The sequence below is a fragment of the Lonchura striata genome, chromosome 1 (assembly GCF_050655825.1).
Source record: "Lonchura striata isolate lonStrDom1 chromosome 1, ASM5065582v1, whole genome shotgun sequence".
Taxonomy (NCBI): Eukaryota; Metazoa; Chordata; class Aves; order Passeriformes; family Estrildidae; genus Lonchura; species Lonchura striata.
In genome coordinates, this window is record NC_140703.1 from 99,094,680 (window position 1) to 99,119,186 (window position 24,507).

The following is a 24,507-nucleotide window of genomic DNA, read 5'->3' on the forward strand; positions in this document are numbered from 1 at the left end:
ATATGAGACACTGGAAATAATCTTTCACAAGCTGAAATCAACAGACTTCCACTGAAGTAGAGGAACATAATCTGTTTTTGTTGCCTTTAGGGAAGATCACACCTCTTATGGAGGAGTGAGTTTTCTGAAAGTTTGGAAGCTTTGCTAGAGTAGCCTATGTTTTCTGTGTTTCTGAATATTTTAGTGTTCTTGTATAATTGTGTGAACAGTCTTTCAGTTCCTTTTTTCTTCCTTGTCTTCATTTAAGTTCCTCTAGTTTTAAGTGGTTGCTTCAGAGTTTCTGTGCTTACTGAAAGGTGTCTCAAGTTTTCTTCTGCTGAGGCTGGAGATCAAGTGGTAGTTTGGGTAATGCCCAATTGCCAATCCTGAATGCAGTTCTTGTGCTCTGCAGCTGTGATATAACTGCATCTCATGATTGTTACTGCTCCAGCAAAGGCTTCTGAAAGAAAATCTCACAATTTAGAATGACCCAGCTTTAAACTTTTACAGAAGTTAGGTGATACATCCTCTCAGTGCTCATTACAATTTGAATCTAGCTAGCAAGGCAAGTTGTTTACTTTTGATATTGTTGAAATGTCTGATTGTCTTTGCTAGGAGAGAGAAAATAAGGAAGAAATAAAAAAATGTCCTTTGTTGAAATTTTAGGTGGATAAGGAAACTAACACTGAGGATCTGTTTCCTGAAGAAGTTGCTATTCTTCCAAAAGAGAGAACCAGCCGCAGGCCACGGGGTTCTGCTTTTGTTCGCAGTAGCACAATTGTTCGTTCCCAGACCTTTTCGCCTGGAGCACGAAGTCAATATGTTTGCAGAGTGAGTAAAGCTTGAAAAGGAGGAGGGGGAAGGGGTCTCCACACACAAGTATATTATACATTTTTGACAATTTCAGTATAAGATTTCATTGCATTTATAAGAAACATATATTACTTTTTAATCCTAATGAATAATTTTTAATTTATCTTAAACAGTGCAGTGGGGAAGAGCTTCCCTGGCTCTTTTTTAAGAGTTTTTACCTGGATGGATTTAATTTGAAATTTAAGAATATATGATAAATTAGGTATTAAGCTCTTTTCCCTTGCAACCTTAGATGTTAGGTGTGGGTGGTTGATTTTACAATGCTATCTAATGAGGTGTATAAGCAGTTAGCTTAGAAGCTGTGTTTAATTTTCATGTACATAAAAGTTTAAAAAAAGGCACTGAATGCTTAATCATAGGGTCAGTGCATAAATATTCATATGACTCTGATTGCTGTCATGAATATCAGTCAGAATGTGCCTGTTATTGTGGGACATAGGATTCCTGGGTGCAGTGGTGCAAGTAATTGAGGACCAGCACAGCAGTTTTCAAGGTCACATGTATTGTTTGCTGCTTTCAGTGGCAGAAGACTTGTAAGCAGTTGGCTCATGGTATTGCAGATTGATACATGGCTATTGGTTTTGCAATATTATCATAGCTTTGATTGTACTCTTTCATAAGCTTCTGAGAGTTTGAGTTTGAAAATTCAGGAAATGATTTTTAAATTCTGTGCTCACTTAACCTGCACTTAAAATCAGATGTGGGGAGAAGGTGGGAAACTGTATTGTTTGTACCCATGACAATAAATGTTTTAGGATTAAATATTATTGAATTTGAGTCCTCCCTCCCTCTTTTTTTAGGTTAGATTGTCTTGGATATTTAGTAGAATGGTTAGTGAAACTTACCTGTAAAACATTGATGGTTTGTAAACTTTCTTAAATTATTGTAACTACCATGTGAGCATTATTATATCTAAATGTTTATAAATAACTGAAAAAAATTGGTTGCTTAAAACAAGATAGTTTCAGTGTATTTTAAAAAAGAAATCTCAGTGTATTTAAAAAAGAAAAAAGACAAAAAAAAAAAAACAACACCCCAAATTTCTTAATGAAGATGATTTGCAAGCAATCTTTCTTTTCAATGTCTTTTCTAATCAGCTGTATCGCAGTGACAGTGACAGTTCAACCCTTCCAAGGAAGTCCCCTTTTGTCCGGAATACCTTGGAGAGGAGGACTCTGCGGTATAAGCAGGTATGCCTAGGAAAATGGCCTTTAGCTTTCATGAAGTTGCTAGAACAATGGTACTTTTATACTTCAGAGTTTTAGATGTCTGCAGGTACATTCTGATACTTTTAGGAAATGTACAAAACTTCTGCAGTGTAATTGGGGCAGAGTGCATGTTTTGGATTTGTTTTGGACTTTCTAAGCTAAAAGGTAGACATAAAGAAGTTAAAGTTGTGATCAGTTTTAAAGAAGAGGAAAAAAATATGGCAGACAAAAATTAGTTTAATGGGGACTGAATTTATATATTATATTATATCATATATCATATCATATTGATTTAGATATAAAGTTTCTTTCAAAATCTTTCAAATCTGGTTTATGATGCAGCGTGCATATTCAAAGATGTGTGTGTGAATGTGTCATTAAGACATACATCTCCCCTCCCATACAGCCTAATAAATAAGTGTTTCAGACCCAAGTATTCAGCAGGAATGAATAGGTTAAGCTCTCTTTTTGCCCCCATGCCACCGCTTATGCTGTCAAGCAAGTGGGCAGAGAAGGGCAGATGAGGCATTAATGTTGTGTATATAAATTATGTAAAAAGTAGTCTGGTCAGCAGAAGTTAATGCCTTGCTGGTATAGGCAGGTAGACAGACATGCCTCCCATTTTGATTCAGAATGTATCTTAAAACCAATATTGAATGAAGCCCTTTAAGAGGAGTCTTGTTCAGTACAGTATTTTTCTGATACTATTATGTCATTGAGTTTTTCTTATTGCATCTCTTCTATTATCATCCTAACATGTAATTTTAGTCCATAAACTTCATTAAGTTTATGTGTGAGTTGAAAGCAAACTGTAAAAGGAAGTAGTAGAAAATATTAATTGAAAAATTTAGCTGTAGGGGTTTTCTGTCCTGTACATTATCGAGCCTTTTCTGGGGGATGTAAATAATCTCCAAAAGTTCGTGTGGGAAAGATTTTGTGTGTGGAGTAAGTACAGCAATTGTATGGCCTATAGAGCTAAATACAGACCAGTAAACTATGTTGAGAGTAATATATTGTGCATTTATTTGAATCCTAATAACTCAACAGTCCTGCAGATCATCTTTGGCTGAAGTTATGGCGAGGACATCCTTAGACCTGGAGCTGGATCTCCAGGCATCCAGAACTCGACAGAGACAGCTGAATGAGGAGATATGTGTTTTAAGAGAGTTGAGACAGCGTCTGGAAGATGCCCAGCTCCGAGGGCAGACAGATTTACCCCACTGGGTCCTTCGGGATGAGAGATTCCGAAACTTGTTGAAGGAAGCAGAAAGGCAGGTATGGTAATAAGCAAGCACTCAGTTTGCTCAGAAATTTCTTGTTTCAAAATGTCTTCATTTTGATAAGATGTCTAAAGAACTGTTTGTACAGAATCTTGAACAGTGAATGTTTCTTTTATATTCTTGAAGTTAGCACAATAAAAATTATTTGTTTATTTGTTGCTCATTTGTTTTTGTTTGGGTATTTCTTTCTGTAACTTAATAATTTTCTGTCTTTGATATTTAAAAAAAATTTTGCTGATTTGATATGTATTCTTTTACAAGTATTTGGAACATTCCCTAAGTATGTAATTTTTTTTCCTGTTTTTGGAGAAAGAAGTTGTAGAAAAAGGTGGCAAAACTACTCAACAGACAAAATTGACACGGGATTATCACAGACAAAACCTGAGCCCAAATTTATAGTAAGATCTTGTTTGACAGATCTATGTGCAGTAAATTTTGTTAATTTATTACATGTCTTTCTGAAGAGCATTAGTAAGTGAAACAACTCAGTCTTTTGTATTTATAGTTTTTAGATGTTCAGCTATTTCAGACAGTACTAGTGTGGTTTCACTGTGGTGGGTGGGGAAAAAATCCATTCTTTTTCTGTGAATATTCTTGTGTTTTATTTGTTTAAATGCCCATTTTATGCATTATCTTCTTGTTTTCAGACCAGACAGACCAAATTTGAACATCACCAAGAGCAAGCAGCTGAAAAGATGCTAAAGAAAGCATCAAAAGAAATATACCAGTTGCGTGGGCAAAATCAGAAGGAACCTATTCAGGTGCAGACTTTTAGGTAAGTGGTAATGCATACTGAAATAGTATAGCAACAGTTCATTAGTCAGGTTAAAGCTTTCTGAAATGTTTAGCTTAAATTTTGTGTCTCTTTTGATTTTAATCAGAAGTAATTAACCAGTAACTTTAAACTTTATCTGGATTTGGACACGAGTTCTTCCTGAATGCTTTGTTCTGCAAAGAGACAAAGCTAAGGTTACAATTGCAGTGTTACAATTCTAGTATACATGATATTTTAAAAAACTTCAAATATAAACATAGCTTAGGTGATTGTTCCAACTTAGCCTAGTTGCTGTGAAGTCCAGTTCTTCAATACAAGTCTGTGGGCATAAATGATCTGTTTAATGTAATACATATAAATTGCTAGTAGCACACACTCCCTAAAAATTACTCAATAATACTGGAATTTTCTTTCAGTAAGCCTTTTCTTTGGACTCTGTTTCCAGAGTTGCCATCTTTTTTTCTCCCTTCTTTTTTGTAGACGTTATTTGCAAAACATTCAAGGGTGAACTTTGCATTGCAGAACTTGTCCTGTGAAACGTTTTTACAATTAACTATGACTGAAGTTCTGTGAATTATAGAAAGCTTCCACCCAGGTTTTCAAAAATAGTAATTGTCTTCAATGGAACGTTGGCAGAAGTATATAGTGAGGTTTAGTAGTTTTTGGAAGTTTGTTGTACTCAAATAAAAGCCCACTTCAGTACATAAATAACAAATACTAACCATTAACCAGAGTAAAGAAACCATGTTCTTGTGGGGAGAAGGGAGAATTTAGGCATAATTTTATTTACTTCTTTTTTCTCTTGTTTTGGTCACAGAGAGAAGATAGCTTTTTTTACAAGACCAAGGATTAACATACCTCCTCTGCCAGCTGATGATGTATGACATGTTGCATTGTAAACATGAAGTATTTATCGCTTTTATTTTAATGAAGTTCTTAGATTAGACAAGTTTTCTTTAAAAAAAAAAAATTGTGCAAAAGCTAATATACACGTTTTGTAAAAAAAAATAAAAAAGTTAAAAAAGTAAACATAAACAAAACATATATATAAATATATATACATATATTTTATAATAGCGACTGCAACAAGGCTTGGTTTTTCCTTGTTGTGAAACTGACATCTCTGAAGACAACTTATTTTATAAAAGATCGACTATCCTGTTAAGAGCGTGTACAGTTTTTATGCTGTTTTATTTGACTTAAAGGCTGGAAGACAGAAACAAAGTGAGTTCAGGCAAATTCACTGTAGTGTAATTTATTTATAGTGCCTTTTTTCCTTGAAGGAAAATACCTACTTTAAGATGTATTTTAAGACTGAAATTTGTTCCTCAGTATTTGTCATACAGTAGAATGGAACCATTGAGCTGGTTTTGTTTCTGATACCTGAAATGAATATACTATGTTCTAAAATTGTCACTTTTTCAGCTTTATTATCTGTAGCTTATTATGTACATTGTATTCTTTAGCACTGTCTGTGTTATAGCAAAATATTATCACCTGCAATGTGTTTAACACTAATTAGAAGTGATGCTAAACGTTGCAGAATTCATTTGCATGTTCTTACTGTGCACTAATAGCTTGTTTTCATTTCTGTTGTGTCTAAAGTATCTTTATACTCTTAACTAGATCCTCAGTTTAAACGGGGGAAGGAAAAGGGTGACAGGTCTTTATTTTGCTGTTTAATGAAAAGGGAACTTAAGGAGCAGTTTGAGCTAGCTGTGTGGAAAGCCTGCTAATGAACTATTACAGTAATTAATATTACAGTTCTACAGATTCTCATCTGATTCAGAAAAGCACAGATGTTCTGATTTCCAAAAGCAGCTGCTTTAAGTAAGGGTGCTTAAACACATGTTCATCCTAAAGGATGTGATTTGTGGTTACTGCAAGCAAGTTCTGTTGAGCAGTGACACTTTCCAGGGGGAAGGTGTATAATTCTGGTACAGCTCACTTGATTGCTAGCTGGACCAGCTAAAATCTGATAAGAAATAATTTTATTTGTAACCATCCATTTTCATGAAGGACTGTCACCCTAAATTCCCGAGAATGCCAGTTTTGTGTCCTTGCACCCTGCAAGTATGTAAAAATACTTCTTTACTAAGCTACTATAATAGAGTTTCTCATATTTTCCTAATTATATGTTACCTGCAAAGAGAGGTGCCCAACACAAGACTGACTTTGCAAATTACTGAAATATCCCCGAAGGAAGAACATGTTGTCTCTTAATTGAAGATCAAACTGGTTCCAGATTTTTCTATGTCAGGAAATCAGAACAAAGGCCAAAAAACAAACAGACCTATCATGTTTTCAAATATTCTGTAAGTAAGTTTTCTTTGTGACTTTTAAGAACTTAGACTCTGTTACCTTGTCAAAGGTCAGGAAAACCTGGAAGAGAAATTGAATTACTTTTACTTATCCACGCTGAGGCAAAAAGTTAACAGGGAAAAAAGATCATAAACAAAAATGTTAATAAACACAAATATTTAAGGTAGTATTTCCTGTTTCCTAATATGGCCTATAGTCATTACAGGCATCAAGTGTTGCAATCATATAGAAATTTATATGAAATTGAAGTATATTTTGCATTTATTTTGCTATTAATCTTGAAGCCTGTTTTGACTGTAAGTTTTGGTGGGTGTATATTGGCTTCCTTGGGCACAGCTAGACTTATTCAGAAACTATGCAGATAAAAGCCAAATCATGTGAGAAATTTGTAGTGTTTGGGTAAAAGTCTAGGGCCAGCAAGCTTTTCAGTACTCATTACTTTAAAACACCAGTTAGTCAGAATTTTGTGTCTCATTTCCAGGGGAGGCTGTCACACAGTAGTGTTTATCCAAAGTTACCATGCAGTGACACCAGAAGTGCTTGCTGTGTTTGAAGAACAGACAACACCATGTTCCTGTGAGGCTGGTCAGGTACTGGAAGGGGTTGTGCAGAGAGGTGGAGCACTCTGTCTGTAGTGTGGTTGAGGACGTAACTGGATATAGCCCAGAGCATCCTGGTCACATTAGGCCTGCTTTGAGCAGGGATTGTGGTAGGGACCTTGTTTCCACCCTAAATTGTTCTGTGACTATAACCAAGGGGCATTGTCCAGTGGTCTCTCTGTCAGGAGGTTTTTAAATTGTGACCGCTGTGAGATGTCGTCGGTGTATCTTGTGGGTCTGTGATTCTGACTGCTATAATGAGTTCTGTCTTGATGTGGTAATGAGTTATCATATTCAGTATTCATCTCTCTTGTTTTTGTCACAGTTCTGTATGAATGTGTCATTTTTGTATTATTTGAAAGTATTTCTTCTATAAAATAAAATAATTTGCCATAAACAGAAAAAAGACTTTCTTGTATGTCAAAGATATTTATTGAATCTTTTATATTTGTCACATTCCTGATGATTTAATGAAAAAAATACTATTTTGAATAATACTGTAACTTAAGTTAATGTAATGAGCTTTCAAATAAAGGTAAGAGATAAAATCTGGGAAACTGAAGATCTAGAGGGGTTATCATTAAGACCTGAAAGAGATGCAGAGTGTAAGGAATGGCAGATATGTTCTTCTATGTGCTTATCACTCATGATAAGTTGACAGCTGTAACAGAAATTCATAGTTGAATATTCCCAGAATTCTTGGGTAGCTCTACTTAAAACATGTTGAACTGCTTTTTTTTTGTAACAAATATTTGTACTTTCTAAATTAGTATGGAAAGCAAGTTGACATTATTAGTTCTGTAATATCTTACTTATGACTAATTCCAAGGTGGAAACCATTCAAAAGAATAGTGATTGACTTTTTTTAGGCTGGCACTTACTGCTGCTTTCACGAAAGAAACATGAAATTTGCATAATTACAGAATGACCATTTCTCAGTTTCCCTCTGCAACCCTGCAAGCTGCAGGAGGACAGGCAAAATCATAGCAAGGACATGTGACTCCTGTCTCTCCAGTATTTGCAAGGCATCAAGGGTATGACAGAGTTTAGGTTATTTTTAAACAGTCTGCTAGAAATAGGCATTTGGAACGGCAGCCGTCCCTGTCTTGCTGCTGTCAGGAGCAACAACAGAAGCTGTAATGGGTATGTCGGGTTTTCTCTTGCAAGAATGAAGTCTTATTTCAATTTCTTGCTGCAGTTCTTCTAAGCACTTTGCAGGACTTAAAGGTAAGTGCAGTATAAAAAGAATAATTTCTTTTTAAGGAGTTAGATGACCTATGTCTTTTGCTTTCACTGGACGTAAAACGGAAGTTTGAGTTTTTTGGGAAGAGGGCTCATCACAGCTTGACTCCAATCTCCTTTATAATATAAATCTCCTATATATAAATCTCCTATATAATCTCCTATAGTGTTGTACATCTTTGAGAGGAAAAAACATTTGTAGAGACTTGAGAACTGCAGGCTAACAAAAGCAAGAACACCCTTGTCTGAACCATCATGTGAAGAATATATTTTTTTTCTTTGAGATCACTCAATTGACTGTGTAGCATTGGAAGAAAATACCAAGGAGTAAAGTTGATTTGGTTTTGGAGTATGTAAATGTTAGTGAAATCATTTGCTTGCACTTGGAAAATATCCATATTCTTGGATTTCAAAGCTTCTGATTGCTTACAATTTCTGAAAATCTCTTACATTTGAGCATGGATATCTATTGTATTTTCAACAATCATGTATCAGAGAATCATGTATACTGTCCCTTTAGTTTGTCTGCAGTTTGACCATCCAGATAAAAATGTACATGCAGTAGGAGATTTAATGAGATCAGCTGGTAGTAGACAAGATAAAACCAGGAAATTAATTTAGGAAAGTTTGCTCAGGAAAAAAATGTAGGATTGAGACCCTAACACTCACTTGTTAAACACACAAAATTACTATTCTGTGCCTAGGGCACAGTGTTTGTGTTCAAATGTGTATCTTTGGCATAGAAGTTCCCAGGTGTAGATGGTTCACCAAGTAAATGCTACTTCCTGTTTTCCTTATTTTCCTCTCATAAATTGATTGAAGGAAATTGCAATTGTATTATCAAGAAAATAAATCAAGTTCTCAGTGTTTAGCTTCCTTCACAAATTCAATTGGCCTATTAATACTGATTTTAATGGACACAAAGAATAGACACTGGCAGGAAGCTGGCACTTGTATCACTTTTCCACATTTCAGGGACATGGTTATGAAGGCCTGGAGGTATTACTAGTCTATGAGTGGTAGAGGATTATGATCTGCAGTGCTCTGTGTGAAATGCATAATCAAACCTTTTCTCTAAAGGCATGATTCTTGCTCCAGAAAGGTGTGGGAACTTCAGGTGAAGCAAGCTAACTGTTCAAATTTCTCAGTCAAATCCAGTGTGTGGCTTTGCATGGGGAGTTCCTATCAGAAGTACATGGCACATCTGTAAGTTACTGCTCAAGCACACTGGGACAAAAAGGTCTTCCAGAACTGAATTCCTTCGATTTTGAAGCGAGTGGAAGTAACCTATGTGCCTTCAGTCAGTCACCTGTGGGTATTTTCATGGGTGTTTGTGCAAGACCTCCCTCTACTCAGCTGTTGCATCTGCTTGGAAATACAAAGCCCCTCCCTGGTTACCTGTAGGGGTAAAACCAGTCTGCACAATATTCAAATACAGAAAGGTGAGCAGTAAGGGGAATGTCCTGAAAAACAACACACTGCACACGTACAAACATGTACATGGTCTTCAGAAAAAACAGTTACAACCTCTGCCTTGCAGAATACAGTCCTAGTGGCTTGTACAAAATCTGTGTAGTCAGAACTTTTGCAATTCTTACCTTCTTGTAGAAATCAAATACATTGCTGAGTATTATAAAATTCTTAAGCACTCCCCTTGCCCCTCAAAAAACACAACCCCCCCCAAAAACAGCATCCAAAAAAACCCCAAGATTACAGTTGAAATGCTATACATAGTTAACCAAAATGTGAAAGGCTTATTGCCTTTTCAAAAAAGTATTTTAGGAAGTTCTAGGTTTTCAGTATTTGGGAAAGCTTAAGCAGATGTTTTGGAAAGGAGAAGTAGCCTGGCATATAGGGGAGGATCTTGCAAACAGTGGCCGTTGCATTGAAGAAAAGGCAGAAGAGGATGGAGGGGAAGGAGGGAGGCAGGGAAGAATTAAGAAGTGAGGATAACAAGGATGAAACCTTTGAGGGAGGCTTGCAGAGCATGAATATGACACAGAACATGGAGGGAAGTCAATATGGATAAGCTTGAAATGCAGTGCCAGAAAAAGACAAGGGATGGTGAAATTGCAGTGAGTCTCATTTCCAAGCTGCTGTGATTACATGTTTCACAGAGCAGCAACCTGGCCTGCGGAGTCACCAGGAATACTTGCTGGCATGCACACAGCATGCTTTTACCTCGTGAAAAAGGGAATGTTTCTGCTGTTGCATAAAGAATGCACAGAATGACTGATCAGCTCAGGTAAGGGAGGGAAAAAAGCAGCGTGTTCCAATGGTGCCAGAAGAGGCAGGGCAGGGCAAAGAGGCTTGCGGTTTAATCCCGCAGGATTGCAGGCTGGTGCATCTCCCCGAGCAGACATCCTATAGACGGAGGATGCAGTCACATGATTGTTACTGCTTCCTCCCCATGACATCACTGCTGGTGCAGCCATACCACCCAAGGAAGGATGCTATTAAAATCATTGGGATTGGGTTAAATGATGTTGCATTGCAGGTAAGCAACATAATTCTTTGAAAAAAAAAAATAATTTGCCAGTTGCTCTTGTGCTGCAGTCGTAGAGCTCCAGCTCCGTCGGGCAGAGTTTCTGCTGGGAAAGAAAGCGGCACATTTTCTCTGCAAGCAGAGGGTTTGCAGGTGCAGAGGCTGCCTGCTGGCTCTGTGCTGTTCTCCCGGCTGGCATCTCCAGTAGAAATGCTGCCAGATGGAGCTTTATAACTAAAGAAGGCCCTTTGTTCCTTGTACTTTCCAATGGCTCCTTCGGGTGTCTGCGGAATTCTGCATTTACGTGAGCAGCCATCATCATTCAGTCGGGCAGAGAGAGCAGCAATAGTGTTTTGCTTGCATCCCCTGCCTTTTTTTTCCCCCCTGGATGTTTAAAGGAAGTTGCTGTTGTGACTAAGCTTATAAAGGAATGAGGATTAACTTGCTTGAGGGGTTAAGAGGTGTATTTGGGGAAAGAGGCTTTTCCTTTATTGTTAATTTTTGCTGATGTGGTTTCAAAGCGCCTAGTCTGACAGGTTTCCTGCATAATTTGCTGTAATAAAAGGTCAGTTTTTCCTTGTCCTATATAAATGTGAAAAATCCTTTTCCAAAAGAACGTTGGCGACAACAAGCAGATTTTTGCTCCCTTGGAAAATACCGATCACCAAAAGGCTGAAAATCCATGGCAAATCGTGCTTTTGGACTTAATGTTTGTGGAAGCAAAGTCCAGAGTCTGTTTTCCTGGTGTGGATGTTTAATTATGTGCTCTGTACAAATACATGAATATATATCTGTAAAGGAAAAAAATGGTGACTCTCCTGTGGGGCTTTTTTCCATATAGCTTTTAAAATATATTTTGGTGGTTTAAAATTCTTAAATATTTTTAAACTTTATTCTAATGCAAATGTTACAATGTGAGAAACTAAATTAATTTTGAGCTTATACTAGTCAGAAAAGAAAATGAGATTTTTTTTTAAACATTTGTGATAAATAATTCTGTGCCTTTGCCAGAGAATAAAGGATGACTAAGCTGCAGGCAGCTTCATCAGGCAGAGTCAGGTGACTTTTTACTCCTGGTCTACAGGAAATTTTTTTTTTATTCTCCCAAATCCTGTTCTGTGTTCAAATAATGTTTCCCACTATTGGAAAAATGTGAAAATTTGGCACACCTAGAATCTCTGTGTGCTCACCCATACATTAAGGGGAGGATATTTTGAATCTCCTGTGCTGAAGTAGATTGTACATCCTAGGGATGGGTGAATTCTGGTTTCCAGTAATCAGGTATGCAGTTTTATCAGGATCAGAAAATAAGGTGTGGCAAGAGGGGGAAAGTACATAATGAATTATTGAAGTACAAAAAGACAATGGTTGTTCCAAACTGAAAAGAAAAATAAATTTCAATTGTATTTTTCTCCAACAGAACCTCTCCTGTTTTTTCAAGACTGAGGCTCTAAAGTGATAGAAATACAAGCCTGTTGCTGCATGAGGTGATGGAGGTGGGGGGGAAATTGCATCCTGTCAGTGCCAATGCTGGGTTTCTTCTCCTTGGTTCCCTCTGGAGTCAAGGCTGGCTCGATTCTCTCCAGCACTGGCTGTGAGCCAAGCTGTGCTCTTGCCCACCTGGCTCACCAAGACTTGGCTCTCTGCCTGTGCAGGAGCACAGCAGGGCTGCCACGCTTGGGTTCTACAGGTATTAGGGGTTCCCCCCCCACTCTGGATCATATGGAAGTGCCCTATGGAAATATGTGCCAGGCAGGGGTTCTGGTCTCTCAATTTGAGTCAGACATCTGTGCAGGAAGACACGGCACTAGCCTGATATGTATGCTGGAGGCCTTGGAAATTATGGACTGAAGTGCCCTAAGGGTTACTTAGCATAAAAGGGGGATCCCAGGATCATCCCCAGCTGGAAGGGGCTCTCCCTGACAGCACTGGGATGTCACAGCTCCAGCACATGGCTGCAAGAGTGCTCAGCCCCTGTGCCCATAGGGGCCTCTCTTACACACCTCGTACCTTTTCAAGGGTAGTGGCTGTAGCTTTTAAACAGGGACCAGAGGAGAAGGAGATGAAGACTGTTGACCCTGGGTTAGAGAACTTCCTATCTGCCTGAACAGAGCAGGCTCCTCTGGAGCACTGTAACCTCCTGGGGCTGGAAACTGCTTCATCATGAAGCAGTTGCTTGCTGACCTGGAGGGCAAAGTGAACAGGATTATGACTAGCCAGGTGCTGTAGCAGGGGAAAAGGCTTCTCCCCCAGGCTCCTCCACAGTCCAGAGGCATCTTGCTTGTGTTGGAGGTTGGTGTTGTGTCATGTTGAGCCTCTCTCAGGCCTGAACAGCTCCTAGCTCAGCATGGTGCTCAAACCTCAAAAGTGGTACCCAGAGGTACCAGTCCTTTTCCTGGTTGCTTTTGCCATCATGCTGCAGATTTCAGGGTCTCCAACAGGGGTGTGTGGGTGTGTGTGTTAATTTTTCCTCTTAGTGAGAGGTTGTAGACAAAGTGTCTTAATTCATTTTTTGTGTGTGCATACATATACACCAAGTGTTGGGTTTTTTTCAGCTTTCTTCTTCTCTAGCCTGGCAGAACTAAAAATTCACACATGATAATTAATGTCAAGAGAGAAACTCTGGCGGGGTTACACTAGGCTGCTGTTCCTAAAGCACTTTTAACATTTTACTCTTAAGCATGGGTCTCCCCATCTTGCAGAAGCTTCCTCTCAGGGGGATGAAATAACTTGTCTGTAGTTGTGCAGCCCATCGGCATCAAAGGCAGCAGTGAAGCCCTGTGAACAGGAAAACATCACCCTCCTGTGTGAAAATGACTCACAGCCTTCACTCGAATCACGAGAAGTGACATGCTAGAACAGATTAATGGCTTTTCCAGTGTGGGTTTATCAGTTTTATTTCAAGCTGAAGGCTCAAAAAGGTTTTCAGTGAGAGATTAATTGAATGCCATTGAACATCCCCTTTCAGGAAAGAGCTTTATAGGAGTAATTGTGTAGCAGGGCACTTCTGACAGTGCAACTCTGCTCTCTCTGGAGTCATTCACTTTTTCTTTTGCAGTTCCAAACCTTAAGGAAAACCTTAAGGTTTTCCCCCTTAATCTTAAAATTTTCTTAATGGAGAGGCAAAGAGCAGCACTGGAAATCTGCTGCTGCAAAGCTCAGCTGTGCCTGACATGAGGAGGAAAACCCTGTAGCATCCCTGACTCTTCAGATGTGGACTAGAGCTCTGAGGCAGTAAAAGCCATGGGTTTTGAAGGGAAATTCCCTCTCTGTTTTGTGAAGAAGGGAACTTGAGGGAAACCAAGAATAGAAACCATACATGCTCCTATACTGTTAGGGCTGGTTTCCAGGGTGTCCTGTCTTCAGAAATGTAGTTTCTTACCCAGAAGTTTAAGGCTTCCAGTGTTTTACCTAATCAAATCATGTTTCCTTCAAGAAGTAAGGGGGTGTGGGGTTGTTACACTTAATGAGGCTTATCTGCCCAAACTTCTGAGCTGTTAGCAGAGAGGCATCTTTTAATAGAGATGTTTCAGCTCAGTTTCAAATGAATATTCCAGATGAATATTCCAGAGGCAGTGATGCTTCCCTCCTGCTTTTTCCACAGCCTCAGCATCTGTGCTAACAAGTAAATTTATTGGAGGGACCTTTAAGACTCACTGGAAACAGAGATGTGAGTTTAACATTTTTTTATATAGACCCAATTTTGGCAAAAATTCCATTTGCAGCTTGCAGGGAAAGAGCTGGGATTTTTTTTTTTTTCCCTTTTCTGACATAACCGAGCAGCTGAACTAATTTTGCCCAGACTTTCCAAGAAAACTTGAAGGGGGAGCAGGCACATGATATTTCATACCAAAAGAAATTGTTTTCTAAAGGGAGAGTCATTGTGGGAAGGAGCAGGGAGTGGGATGTTGGGCTGTGGTTTACCCCTCAGAGGAAGAGAATGGAGGAGGAAAGGAGAAGAAGGAGTCTGGCTGTGGTGGAAGGGTGGGAAGCCCTGGTGGTTGGGTGTCACCTCCCGTCCGTGTCACCCTGAGCCTCCCTTTGCCTGTGCCCTTGGCCAGCTCTGTTCTCTGTGCTCACCCATGAGCATGTGTGGTGCTCAGGGGGGCAGCTGAAGGCAGTGGTTTGGTCAGAGGAATGCCTCAGTTTTCTGCCATTTATCCCAAGTGTTCCCTCCTGCCTTTCCCTTCTTTCCAAGGCCCTCTCCTCTGTGATCTGGTGCCCTGTGTTTTTTGAGCTCTGCTGTGGCTTCGTAATTTTTTCCATAGAGGTTATTCAGGGTAAAGCTGCACATCAAAGATGTGACTGTATTTAACTTGACCACACTATCATAGCTGGAAACTCCATAATATGTGGTGGTGGGGCCATACGTTAAAATGTTGCAATATTTTACAGTACTGTTTCTGATACTGCAGCCTGCCTGTGCTAGTGTGGTGGGGAACTGAGGGTTTGCAGAGCTACTTGTATTTGGAGGCTGTGCAATTAGTCCTTAAATTGTAGGAAATGCATTTGCCAATATTAATATCTTGTCTTTCCTCTGTATTTTCTCAATTTATAGGGAATTTTTCCCCCATATTTTGTTTCAAAAAAAAGGGCTGTAAGTGGGTTCATATTTTCTGCTTTTTCTAGGAGTCAAAAATCTGGTTTAAGGCCATTTTAACACATTTTTATAAACTTCATCATTAAGACAGAAGGTCAATAACTTGCTTGGCTCATTCAGTCTGAAGCTTCTAAATTGAATAATATTAAATTGCCTGTCAATATTTTTCAACCTATAGAAAATCACCCCTTTGACTTGCTGGGTATTCAGCCTGCTTGCTTTTGCTGAAGACTTCTTCCTTGTAAAATCACCACCCAACAGCATCTTCTTGTTGAGAAGAATGTTTAATGACTGTTTACCTGTCTCCTATATTCCACGTGGCCATTTCTAAATCATCTTCTACATGGCAGGTGGTGGAGGGGGAATTACATCCACACCACCTTGGCCTTCCTTGGTCTCTTCTAGGCTAAGCAGACTAAGCTAAGTCTCTGACCCCTCCACAAAAGACATAATCATCTCCCTGTACTTTTCATTTATGTCTTTCATGGTGACCCTGTTAATAATCTTGCTTGCTGCCTCCTCAGCTGTCAGGCCCATTTTCTCTGTCCAGGTGCTGTTGAAGACCTGTGGTGTAACTGTGCTGTGCTCTAGGAACTTTCAGCTTTACCCTCTTAGGGGTCTTTCTGAACGCTGACCCTTCCAACCTGAACTATTCCCTGATTCTGTGATGCAGCTCACTCTGCTGGCAGCACTGACCTGTTTGATCAGGCCCTGTGAGGAGAGTGCTCTGGGTCCATCCCTGTGACTGGGTCTAAATTCCTTGGGAGTGGGGATGGATGGATGCTGGAAGAGTACCCAGCTCTCAGGAGAAGATACCTTTGCTTGATAGATCCCCTTGAGCAGATAAAGGCCATGAGGCTGGGTCACCATTCTTGGTCCTTGGAACAGTCAACACAAGTATTGGGGCACAGAGTGGCAAACCATCTGCCCATGCAAAGGGATTGCCAATGTCAGGATTACCAATAAAATTGCATTGTTCATCACTGACAGCTACAGAAAATAAATCCCAGAGATTTTCACAGCCCCCATGCTCCTTCATTTTTGCAGTAACTGCTGTCATGTCACGCCACATGACCAACAATTCAGGTGAATGGTGGGCTCAGCTCCGATGGAGTCATGATTCAAAAGCTTTGTGTCTGGAGTAGATCTCCTCAGTGAATGTGTTGGTACTAGAGCACAGAAAAGCCCTGAGGCACACTGTGATCTCCTTTGGCATGTTGGCTAATGCATGATACATTTGTTGGAGATGCAACAGGTGATGCTTTGGACACCCTGAAAAGGACACTCCAAATGTGAATTGAGAAACTTGAAATTGGCATTCAGGCTGCTTTCGCTTTCTTCTCCCAGCCTCTTGCAAGGTTTGCTTATTCCTTATGCCACAGCAGAAAAGAGGTATCCTTTGCTGCCTGCATCCTGTCGTGTGTCCCACCCCCCCACTTTAAGGAAAACAGCAAAGCATGTAGGTGAACATTTGTCTGCTAGAAACATTTGAAGTGTTGAAGTAATTCAGTAACTGTGATCTGTTGAAAGTAACTCAAAACTTGTTGGAATTGCATAAAAAATCATACTGCCTGCCTCAGTGCAATGTATCCAATTAAAACAGAAAACAGGATGAGAAGAACGTAGCATGGAACTAGCATGTCTAGGAGCAATAGGCAGGGCCAAGACTTTTCCTTTGATGTCTGTTCAACTCGTTGTTTTCCATCAGTATACTTTTCAGCTTCTTTGAACCATGGGATGTTTTGGTCTGCACTTGCCATGTCAGATATATTTCAGATCCAATCAGTCAGTCAGCATACTACCTAGAATGTCAGCTCACTGATAGAGCTCTTCTAGCTGTGGCTTTGCATTTGCACATGCTGTAACAGTGCTCTAAAACTGAGTTTGTCAGCATTTTCACTGTAAATGTGATTTATCGCTCTTCTCTAAAACTTAGCTCCAAACTGATTGAAGCCAAGTGACAAGTGTACTCACTATGAGACTTGCAGAAAAAAATGTGACCCTAAATATGATAATACCTAAATACGATAACCTTTTGGTTCCTTAGAAAATAATAAAATGTGAGTAAATATAACGAGATCTTGTGTCTGTGTAGTAACAGCTGTGCTTGTTGGTGTGTTCTGGTCCATCAGCAGCTCTCTGTGTTTGCATACTGTGTTTTCTAGTTTGTTTGTGTGAATATCTTCTTTGCTTTCCTTATGTGTTTAAAAGTTATCTGGTTTCCTACAGTCATAAAGCTTCATAGGCTGATATTTGGACCCTTTCAGCTTGCTCTCATGCAGGTCCTCTGATATTTGTAGGGTAGCTAACTCATTCTGGCTTCAGAATACTGTGCACCAAGCATGGCTAGCTGGGAGATCAGGGACTAACCATCTGACCTGGCCCAAGATTTCTGGAAGATGTCTTGGCTTATGTGGCAGCCAGGAAAGTCTCTATCAGGAGGCACAATTGTCAATCCAGCACTGTGGCCTTTTTGATTTGTGACTCAGTCCTTGTCAGGACTGCTACATCTACAGGATCACAGTAGTCTGGCATGGGTCTAAATCCAGGGAAGTCTGCTAATCAGAACCCTGTGAGTTCAGAGAGATGTGGTTCGGTCTTTGTTTTATAGTTCAGTTTCTAGAAAGAACCTGTTTGCAATTATTAAAGCAGACTATGGACACATGTGCTCAGTTGTAGATACAGTAAGCTAGTTAGTAAAAATGAGTGCTCATTGTTAAGGCTCTCTAATGTATTGTAGGGAATAAAATGGCTGATGGAATTCAAAGTGGATAAAGGGGAAAATGTCCCTAAGAGATTACAGAATGATGGGCTCCAAACTGGCCACTGTCTCTCAAGAAGTCACAGCAGACTGCTTAGTGCTGGATGTCTGCCCTAGGAAAAGCTGGTGGAGTGCCAGAAATTATTAGGAAAAGAAAATGAGGACTAAGCAGGAAACAGCCCTTGCACAAATTATGTTGCATCAGCATCTGCAAATGTAGTAGAAAGGACAGCAAGGACGTCTAAGACATGGAACAAAAAACAGATAAAATACAATTGTTAGACAATTCCTCAGAAAGACTCAACACCTTTCAGTGTATACAATAAGCTCTCTCAGAGCTCAGGTCTGAGGACCTACATTTGTAACTAATTCTGCATATCATGGTATTGCAATGTTTTCTTTTGAACTGGTAGTGTTACACTCATTAGACCAGGTGAAGATGTCTACCTCTGACGTCTCTTTCTGATCAATAAACAGAAATTATCCCTTCTGAGAAGTAATCTCTTTCTTTCTAATGTAAATAGTTCATTTCCTCTCATCACCTGTGAAAGGAGTCTAGGTTTTAGTATCGTGGGTAGAGTGGGGATTTCTCATGCTAGATCAGAAAACTAGCACCACGGCTGTTCATGCTTTTTGCCATCATTGGAATGTGTTGCTGCAGTACACCTGGCTATAATTCATATTTGGAGAAGGTTAATTTGCCCTTAATTTATGTGTATTTAAATATCTGTAACTGATTGATTGGTATAAGCTCCAGTTCTGCTGGCAGAACCGAAAGCATCTCTGCAAGCTTCACTCAGAGGGCAAGTTAGCTCATCCTGAGATAAACCTTGTAAATTTTTACAGATGCCAAAGTAAAGTGAGAGAAATAAACGCAAAATAAAGAGAAAGAAAGGGATACTTACAGTGCTTGGTGATAGGATATAACATGGAAACTGTGTAGTACTCAGTTCAAAAGTGCTGTAGCTAAGTTATATTTACTAAAATTGTGTTTTGCTTAATCTGATATCACATTTCTGCTTCCAAAAGCGTAGTACCTGAAGTGAACTTCAAGGCTGGCAATCATCCACTTCACCGCAATTCCCAGGTACTGTTACGGTACCTTGAGTTCAAAGTTTGTTTATTTTCTTAGTCTTCCATGGCCCTGTGGTCTCTAGCACATTTTTTTCTCCTTGGACATGTTGTGTAGCACGTATCTATGGGATTGATTCAGACTGAGATTGTAATTATCCTACATATTTGTGGTCTGGCCTAGTATTATCCATCACAATACTGTCATGTGCTGGGCATTGACAACATACTTAAAAAGCTGTTTTTTACATGATATAACTAGCATATTGGGTAATTTTTTTGTGGTATTAAGGAAAACTTGCCAATACTTTTAGTTTCCAGAAGTTTGTTTATTTAGCAGAGGGTGCTCCCTTGTGCAGGCAGACAGTCTGAGCTGCACGTTCCTTACAGGTCCTGCTTTGCTGTGTGGGAAGAATTGAGTGAAGCAAATGATCTGCAAAGTACCACAATGTTACAAAGCAATAGCATGGTCTAATCCTTTCACCTCATTTCAGCTTCCCTTTCCAGTCCTTGTAGGAGACATTGGGCTCAGCATCCCCTTGCAGCTTCAGCTCCTGTAGTCAGCCACATCATCCCACCTTCAGATTCCCATTTCACTTGGCGAACGTGGGAGCGTGCTCTCACCTGCTTGGCAAAGGATCTCTGTTCTCAATCGTTGCTCTTCTTAACTTCTGCTTTTTAAATCACCCCAATTTTGTGGCAGCTTATTTGTGCTCTGCAGCGCTGCATGGGACACCTGCTCTGCATTGAGTTTCCTTCCCAGGCTGTGATTCACTTGCTTGATTCTCTCAGACAAACATGCCTTGGTGCCTGGAGATTACTTGATTTCCAAATTTGAAAGGGTTTCTCTTAATGGTGTAATGGTGACCTGCTGGTTGCCTGTAAGATAATGCTTTTCTCAGCTGCTTATGCTCAGCACATTGTCTGTGTCACCCAAAAACCCTACACAGTGGAGAGCAGAGACTGACAGAGTATTCATACTTACTACATTGCTGAAGTCCCCACTAAGGCAAAAAATTACATGGTGAGGTTTCAAGTAAAACAGTTGAAAATGAGGAGAGGGGAAGAAAAAAGACACTAAGTTAAGAGGGCTGAGCAGAATATCAGGGTTTACAGACAGTTCACTAAAAGCTTATCTGCTACATTTTTACCTGTTCCAATTACAGAGTTGGGAAATTTCCTCACAGTTTCAACGATTCAATTTCTTGTTGTGAAATTCCCATTTCTATATCTGGTGGAACAAAGTGGGTGGCAGTCGCTGGTGCTGTTGCTGTGCATCAGTGACCAGCAAAAGTTACTTTGTGTCAGTCAAGGAGCTACAGACTCTGCAGGATCCGTTCTGTGCAACCCATAAAGTCTGTATATGTCCCCATTCTTACGTGTTTTCATGTTTTTTCCTTGTAACAGATATTTTTTAGACATATCATTTCAGATTACAAACCCTAGGTATTCTCTGGAAAACCCCATTTCCCAGGCATCTCTTTTAGGATGGATGGGATTAGCAATCTTTAGAACAACACTTTGTTTAGTGATGTAGAACTGCACAGCTGCCTCCTCCAGTCCCAGCCCAGGACTCCTGCCCAGCTGCTGGAGCCCTCCTGGACACGGCTGCCACTTTCTCATGTGCAGATGGAACCAGCAGCTGAGTCTGTATCCCAGGGCACACACACAGCAGCTCTCCAATTAGTGTGAGTGGTGAGGTTTGTTTCTGCTCATGTTCTTTATGTTTGCTCTGTCAGGTTTGTGTCTCTTGTATATTTTGATTCTGTTTTCTCCTCCTTTGCCTGTTCCAAAGTCCCTGAACAGACCATCTAGCTGGAATAGACATTCTCATACTATGATGTGCCCTCATCCCAGTTCCCATCAAATGCCTCTTCTGATTGTTTTAGTTTGGGGACAGGTATCTGTTATTTCCTCTTGTGCCTTAGTAGGGTATGTGGCGAATATTTCTCCCCCTGCTTTCTTAAAAGCAAATATGAAGGGTTTGTGAGTGCCCTCCAGGACTACTGTTCATGCTGTCTTGAATTCCTGGCTTGCGAAGGTATTTCAGAAAACTTGGTTCTGAAATGCCTCAAAGACAAAGCTGCTTGAATTTATTGACAAACTTGGTTTTCTTCTACTTACAGATCCTAATATGGTCAATGCAGGAGACATGAATGGTTCAGGCAACCTGATGGATTTTCTGGATGAGCCTTTTCCTGATGTTGGAACCTACGAAGATTTCCATACCATCGACTGGCTGCGGGAGAAATCGCGTGACACTGACCGCCACCGCAAGGTAACGGTGCCAGGCTTTGATGTGTCACATCCCTGGGCCACAGCCGTCCTGGCGGTGACAAAAACAAGCAGTTTTCCAAAGTTACTGCTTCCTACCTTCTTGCATGACTTGAGGAGAACTTCTAAATGTATAGATGTGGGATGACTTGAGGAAAACTTTTAAGTATGTGGACATGGGATGTCCTGAGTTTGTAAGTATGAAAGGGCTGCTGCAACTTAATTAGCTGAGCATCTCTGAATAAATTATTAGGACTGGAGGAAGTAGAGAGTAGAGAAATTGTATGCACCATCTAGAAGTTTAATGATTTTAAACTGTGTACTCTAAAACTGTCAACCTGAATCAACAGCACATCTATATGTGTGTTTAATTTCAGATCACAAGCAAAAGTAAAGAATCCATATGGGAATTCATCAAGAGTTTGCTGGATGCCTGGTCAGGATGGGTTGTAATGCTTCTCATAGGACTACTGGCAGGTACGTGTGTGTTAGTGCTACAGCTGTGCCTGAAGCATTTCACTCAAGCTGCTGCAGTACCATCTGCTTCTCTTTGTGCTTCATTGTCTCTCCATTGATGTTTTATATTTTTAAGCTAAACATACAACTTTGCATTCATGCAGTTATGTTTCTAAATAAAAACACCCACTTGCAAAGTCTCCTTTTGAGAGCTGACCTAGAAAAAATGTTTTCACCAGTAGAGGGATTTGTCTATTGCTTTGGGAAATCTGCATTTGAGTGCTTCATACTTGATGGGCTGCTTTGACTTTCTGGATCTTTGCTTTGCAGAAGTCAATTTTATTTTTAGGAATTTTTTTTCTTGTCATCACTTTAATTCTGCAAGTAAAAAATATGATGTGGGGAAAATATTGGTTGAGGACACTCAAAGGGGGGCTTTATAAACTGCTATTTCCTCTGGGTTATCTTCTTTAGGTATGCATGAAGGCAAAATACAGTTTCTGACTTGGTTTCAGATCTGCTTCCAGACCAGACAGACATTACATATTTAGCAGCGTGCTCAAACTCACATGGCAAATTCATTAATTTCCTCAATTGTTCCTGTCTTCTCCTCAGTTTAGCACATCTTCCTGCTTAGAAAGCTGCATTTCTCTGACCCAGCTCAGACAGCTGCCATTTTTATGCTTTTTCAGTGATGTCAGGGTGCTCTGGTGTCATGCTGCTTGGTGAAAGCACCATGTGAAATTTCCCAGTTTCCAAGGGGTGATGGGAATTTCCTGCTCAGCATCTGTCAAGTTATTATGTTTATTACAGTTGTTAGCAGCTTCAGAAGTACTAGTAAAGTTCTTGAGAAAACATTTCTGAAGTGACGTGTTTGGCAGATTATGTAATTTCATAGACATGTAATTTTTTCCACAAAAACTTCGTTGGGACGGTGAGACAGGAAGAGTCTGATAGACTGTGTACTACCAGGGCTGCTGAGTCCTGCCTGGAGACCAGTGTTAGTCTCATCTGGGATGAAGAATTCTGCCTGCAAATAAAGTTAGGGCAAGCCCTTGAGGGCTGTAGTGACCTCAGTAATCCCCTCCTCATAAAAAGAATGTGGTAAACATACACACATTCCCATTTTAGCAAACACATCCCAGAAGGTTTTATTCAGTTCTAATTTGCAATGAAACCTCTTGCTGAAATCCTCAAGGCTGTTAAAAGCCAGAGTCACCGTCCTCTGATAAGCTCTAACACTGATATGCCCAGCTTGGGAATGGGGGTTGAGGGTAAGCTACAGCTGAGATCTGATAGCTTTTGCAACCTTTTCAACAACAAAGGTGCAGACCAACATGTTTTACCTCAGAGAGTCAAACCAAATTAGCCAGGTTTGGGGAGGGAGGAAATGGTGGTGCAGTCAAGAGGCACTCTGTGTTGTTTTCCTCTCTTTGTAAAATATTGCCTGCTCAGAGAAGAAACGTGCTGCAAAGGCGTCTGTATGATGGGATGGGATTGCATGGACCAGCCTGGCTCCTCCATGGTCCCTCCTCTGCTGAACAGGCAGAAGCTGCTGCTGCTCCAAGGGGAGCAGCCTGGCTCAGTGGATGGACACTGGGTGAACTCTTGAGCAGCTGAGTCCAAGCATTACCGGAGGCAAGCAGAAAGTATGGCAAGGAGTGGGAGAGAAAGAGAAAAGTGGCAGGAGCAGTACTCAGGACATCAGGGTGCCATGGAGCATTCTGCCCCTGCTGTCCCTGTGCTGGTCATGGAGGATAGGAAGATGGGACTCTTAGGAAGAGGCTATCAGGGGCTTCCACAAGTTTCCAAAAGCACTTGGGTCATTTACCCAGGCCCAGGAGTTTAAATGGAGCTTAACTGATCTAGAAGCCTAAATCCCATTGATTTGGTAAACTTTATCTTTCAGATTTTGGAAAGCCTCGAAGGCTGCGCCTCTGCTGCCAACACAAGCCAACAAGGCCAAAAAGAAACAATCCTTGTTCTCCAGTGCATCTGTTATTGGGCCCTGTTGATCTGTGCATGTGCAATTGCACTGGGCAAATGAATATTGGTTATGACTTGCTGGAAAAAATGGATTTTGGCCTGACTAGTTTTCAGTTGATTTTTGGGCTCAGCAGTGCTACTCACTACAGAGCCATGAGCATACAAAATATAGCTGATGGAGGCAGGAAGGAGAGGACCATTCCATTTAGCAGTATATGTATATTACATGTATCATGTCATATACATGTCATACATATAGATCTCCTGTTGTTTTTGGAGTGTCATCAAACCTGCATCCTTTGTTAGTCCCAGAAAAGTGTAGGTGGGAAAGGGATGTCTGGAGTGGGTTCTTCTCTGGCTTCCTGCTCACAGCAGAGCCAGCATAAGGGTTACAGATAACACCAATGTATATTGAGAATGTGACAGCAGCCTTTGGGATCATGCCATAGTTTCCTGTGTGAGGATGCACACATAAATTAGCTTGAGCAGAGCCCCTCACTGCCTCCAGTCTGTGGCAAGTACCTTGACCATCAGGCTGGAGGGTGATGATGGTGTATGACACAGTCACATGGCAGGAACTCCTGGAAATGAGACTT

General features: G+C 40.3%; 2 protein-coding genes across 6 annotated transcripts in view; both read left to right on the top strand.

Annotated features, from left to right (window-relative positions):
* Nucleotides 1–5,140, top strand: part of WWC3 (WWC family member 3) — a 94,133-nt gene extending 88,993 nt beyond the window's left edge. For all 4 annotated transcript variants that reach the window (XM_085584375.1, XM_021527756.3, XM_077781588.2 and 1 more), the window contains 5 exons: nt 646–810; nt 1,950–2,042; nt 3,108–3,335; nt 3,988–4,115; nt 4,933–5,140. In XM_085584375.1, coding sequence (XP_085440501.1) covers nt 646–810; nt 1,950–2,042; nt 3,108–3,335; nt 3,988–4,115; nt 4,933–4,999 — 681 coding nt within the window. In that variant the 3' untranslated portion in view covers nt 5,000–5,140. The remainder of the gene's footprint in view (nt 1–645; nt 811–1,949; nt 2,043–3,107; nt 3,336–3,987; nt 4,116–4,932) is intronic.
* Nucleotides 5,141–8,121: 2,981 nt separating this feature from the next.
* Nucleotides 8,122–24,507, top strand: part of CLCN4 (Cl-/H+ antiporter 4) — a 43,795-nt gene continuing 27,409 nt past the window's right edge. Inside the window, exons 1-3 of one of the 2 annotated variants that reach the window (XM_085584398.1) lie at nt 8,122–8,263; nt 21,322–21,473; nt 21,847–21,946. In XM_085584398.1, the coding sequence (XP_085440524.1) occupies nt 21,330–21,473; nt 21,847–21,946 (244 nt within the window). In that variant the 5' untranslated portion in view covers nt 8,122–8,263; nt 21,322–21,329. Of the gene's footprint in view, nt 8,264–10,636; nt 10,776–21,321; nt 21,474–21,846; nt 21,947–24,507 lie in introns of those variants that run through there. The other variant, XM_021527758.4, reaches the window with a different exon arrangement.